The sequence below is a fragment of the Nycticebus coucang genome, chromosome 14 (genome assembly GCF_027406575.1).
Source record: "Nycticebus coucang isolate mNycCou1 chromosome 14, mNycCou1.pri, whole genome shotgun sequence".
Lineage (NCBI taxonomy): Eukaryota > Metazoa > Chordata > Mammalia > Primates > Lorisidae > Nycticebus > Nycticebus coucang.
The window spans coordinates 63,461,047-63,464,556 of record NC_069793.1 but is presented as its reverse complement, the minus strand read 5'-3'; the positions used below and the strand labels follow the sequence as shown (position 1 = coordinate 63,464,556).

Below are 3,510 nucleotides of genomic sequence, written 5' to 3'. Positions count from 1 at the left end.
TGTTTCTAACACTCTATTTGTGTAAAGAGATTTCCAGGTGGGAAATACATATGTACTTAACTATTTGATGCAAATTTCTGAATTCCTTTCAAAGAAACTGTACCAACTTATGTGACTACTAAGAGTGTAAAAATAATATTTTTATCTTAATTTTCTATAGATGGCATTCTTTAAAAATATTACTGATCTAATAAGTGAAAATATTATTTATTTATTTTTTTCTGATGAAGTACATAGGTCAACTAAATTGCTATTATCCATTGTGTGGAGAATCATTTTTCTGAGTATTATGCATCACACTGTGTGAAGAAATATTTTTCTGAAAATTGTTCCTCTTGCTTTTGGAGGGTTGCTGACCTCTGGGGTTTACAAAGTTGGTTTTGTGGTAACAATGTAATGTTTTGTCAAACTTGTTTCATTTACATCTCCAGACTAGTGGGACAATAGCACTAATGGTGATGTCATGACACTTGGATCAGAGGTCTTTTCCACAATATCCTTGAACTATCTTGTCCCTGATCTGTTTGGTTCTAACCCCATAGATGATGGGGTTGAGCATGGGAGGCACCAGGAGATAGAGATTAGCAAACATTATGTGTACCATGTGGGGCTCATCATGGCCAAAACGGTGGGTGAGAAAGGAAAAAAGTGCTGGGATATAGAAAGCCAAGATAACACAGATGTGGGAGGCACATGTGCCAAAAGCCTTGAGGCGAGCTTCACCTGAAGGCAACCTCAGCACGGCTCTCAGAATCATCACATATGAGACACTGATGACAATCACGTCAAAGCCAACAACAGAGAAGGCCACAAAGAGCCCGTACCCGCGATTTACTCCAGTATCAGCACACACCAACTTCAGCACAGCCATGTGCTCACAGTACGACTGGGGAATGACCCGGCTATGGCAGAAGGGCATCCTGGAGACCATGAAGCAGAAGGGGCTCACCCAGAGCAGCCCTCTCATCAGCACGACGGCCCCCAGTTTGATCACTGCCGATGGGGTCAGGATGCTGGAGTGCTGGAGTGGGAAGCAGATAGCCACATAGCGGTCCAAGGCCATTGCCATGAGCACCCCAGACTCCACTGAAGAAAAGGTATGGATGAAGAACACCTGGATGAGGCAGGCATGATATTCAATATCATGGGCGTGGAGCCAGAATATGGCCAACATCTTAGGCTGGGTGGAGGAGGAGAGGACCAGGTCAGTGACAGCCAGCATGGCCAGAAAGAGGTACATGGGCTCATGCAGGGTGTGGTCAATTCGGATTATATGAAGGAGAATGATATTCCCAAGCACAGCCACAATATACATGGCACAGAATGGAAAGGCAATCCAAAATTGGATGCTCTCCAGTCCTGGGATTCCAAGCAGGATGAAGGACTCAGGATGAGAAGAGCTGTTCCCTGAAGGCAACGCCATAGGGTGACTAATGTGTTCTCCATTGGGAAGGTAATCCACTCTCTGCAGGTGACAAGTGTTATTACTGAGTTTTTTAAGTGGGGCAATTAGGTAATAGGACAATTGGGTTTAATGATAAACTGAAATAACTTCAACTGTTTTAATATTTAGGTTGGTGCAAAGTAATTGTGGTGTTTGCATTGTTGAAATTTGCCATTTGATACTGGAATACATTCTTAAATAAATTGGTTACGTTATAAATCATTTAAATGTGCATTTATCACTTTATGGTTTTTGCTAATGACTTATTACCTGCTGTTTATTTTGTAATTTGTACTATGGAAATGATGTTAAACAAAAAGGAAATTCACTTGACTTTCTTATTCAAATTCAAAATGGGTCAGAAAGCAGCAGAGACAACTCAGAACACCAACAACATATTTGGCCCAGGAACTGCTACTGTGCAGTGGTGGTTCAAGAAGTTTTGAAAATAGCCTAGAGCCTTGAAGATGAGGAGCATAGTGTCAGCCATCATAAATTGACAAAGAGCAATTGAGAGCAACTACAAGAAAAACTGCAGAAGAACTCAACATTGAGCATTCTGCAGTTGTTCGGCATTTGAAGCAGGAAAGACGAAAAAGCTCTACGAGTGGGTACCTCATGAGCTTACCAAAAATCAGAGCAATGGTCATCTCAAGTGTTTTCTTCTCTCTCTCTCTCTTTTTTTTTGAGATAGAATCTCATTTTGATGCCCTGGGTAGAGTGCTGAGGAGTCACAGCTCACAGCAACCTCCAACTCCTGGGCTTAGGGGATTCTCTTGCCTCAGCCTCCCGAGTAGCTGGGACTACAGGCGCCTGCCACAACGCCCAGCTATTTTTATTTATTTATTTTTTTTGTAGAGACAGAGTCTCATTGTACCGCCCTCGGGTAGAGTGCCATGACGTCACATGGCTCACAGTAACCTTTAACTCTTGGGCTTACACGATTCTCTTACCTCAGACTCCCAAGCAGCTGGGACTACAGGCGCCCGCCACAACGCCCGGCTATTTTTTTGTTGCAGTTTGGCTGGGGCTGGGTTTGAACCCGCCACCCTTGGCATATGGGGCCGGCACCCTACTTACTGAGCCACAGGCGCTATTTTTTTGTTGTTGCAGTTTGGCCGGGGCCGGGTTTGAACCTGCCACCCTGGGTATATGCCCTATTCACTGAGCCACAGGTGCTGCCCGCTGTTTTCTTCTCTTATTTACACAAGAACGAGCCATTTCCATTGGATTGTGACATATGACGAGAAGTGGATTTCATATCACAAACAGAGATGACCAGCTCAGTGATTGGACTGATAGGAACCTCAAAGCACTCCCCAAAGCTAAATTTGCAACCCAAAAGGTAATGGTCACTGTTTGGTGGTCTGCTGCTGGTCTGATCCACTACAGCTTTTTGATTGTGGGGAAGCCATTGCATCTGAGAAGTATGCTCTGCAAATCGATGAGATACACCAAAATTGCAGTACTTGCAGGTGGCATTGGTCAAAAGAAGGGTCCCAGTTCTTCTTTACAAAAACAAGTTAATGCAAGTTACACAACCAACGGTTCAAAAGTTGAATGAATTGGCCTATGATGTTTTGCCTCATCCACCTCCAGCCTCTTTTCACTTCTTCAAGCACGTTGACAACTTTTTGTAGGAAAAAGACTTTCACAACCAGCAGGATGCAGAAAATGCTTTCCAAGAGTTCGTGGAATCTCAAAGTGTGGACTTTTATGTTACAGGAAGAAACAACTTATTTCTTGTTGGCAACAATATGTTGATTGCAATGGTGCCTACTTTGACTAATAAAGAGGTGTTTGAGCCTAGTTACAATGATTTAAAATTCATGGTCCAAAACCACAGCTACTTTTGCACCAACCTACAAATAAAATTTTGCAACACAAAATGACATTACTTATTATTATTCATATTATTGTCACTCAAAATGAATTAGATCATACTAGTGGCAGTGTAATTGATTTTTAAGAATGAATATTTTTCTTGAAATTAGAAAGACAAAACTATCATGACAAGTTTGTCATATTAATTCTTGTCCTTCAAATCTATAGAACTGATAGCTGAT

At 42.1% G+C, this 3,510-nt stretch overlaps 1 protein-coding gene across 1 annotated transcript; it reads right to left on the bottom strand.

The window, feature by feature from the left end:
* Positions 1 to 475: 475 nt before the first annotated feature.
* Positions 476 to 1,429, bottom strand: LOC128564502 (olfactory receptor 52R1-like). Its single transcript, XM_053559963.1, has one exon. It carries the CDS (start codon positions 1,421 to 1,423, stop codon positions 476 to 478), a length of 948 nt encoding a protein of 315 aa, XP_053415938.1. The 5' UTR covers positions 1,424 to 1,429.
* Between the last annotated feature and the right edge of the window lie 2,081 nt (positions 1,430 to 3,510).

What these genes read in the sequence shown, in the direction of transcription:
- LOC128564502 (XM_053559963.1), bottom strand. Translation starts at nt 1,423, where the DNA reads ATGGCGTTGCCTTCAGGGAACAGCTCTTCTCATCCTGAGTCCTTCATC.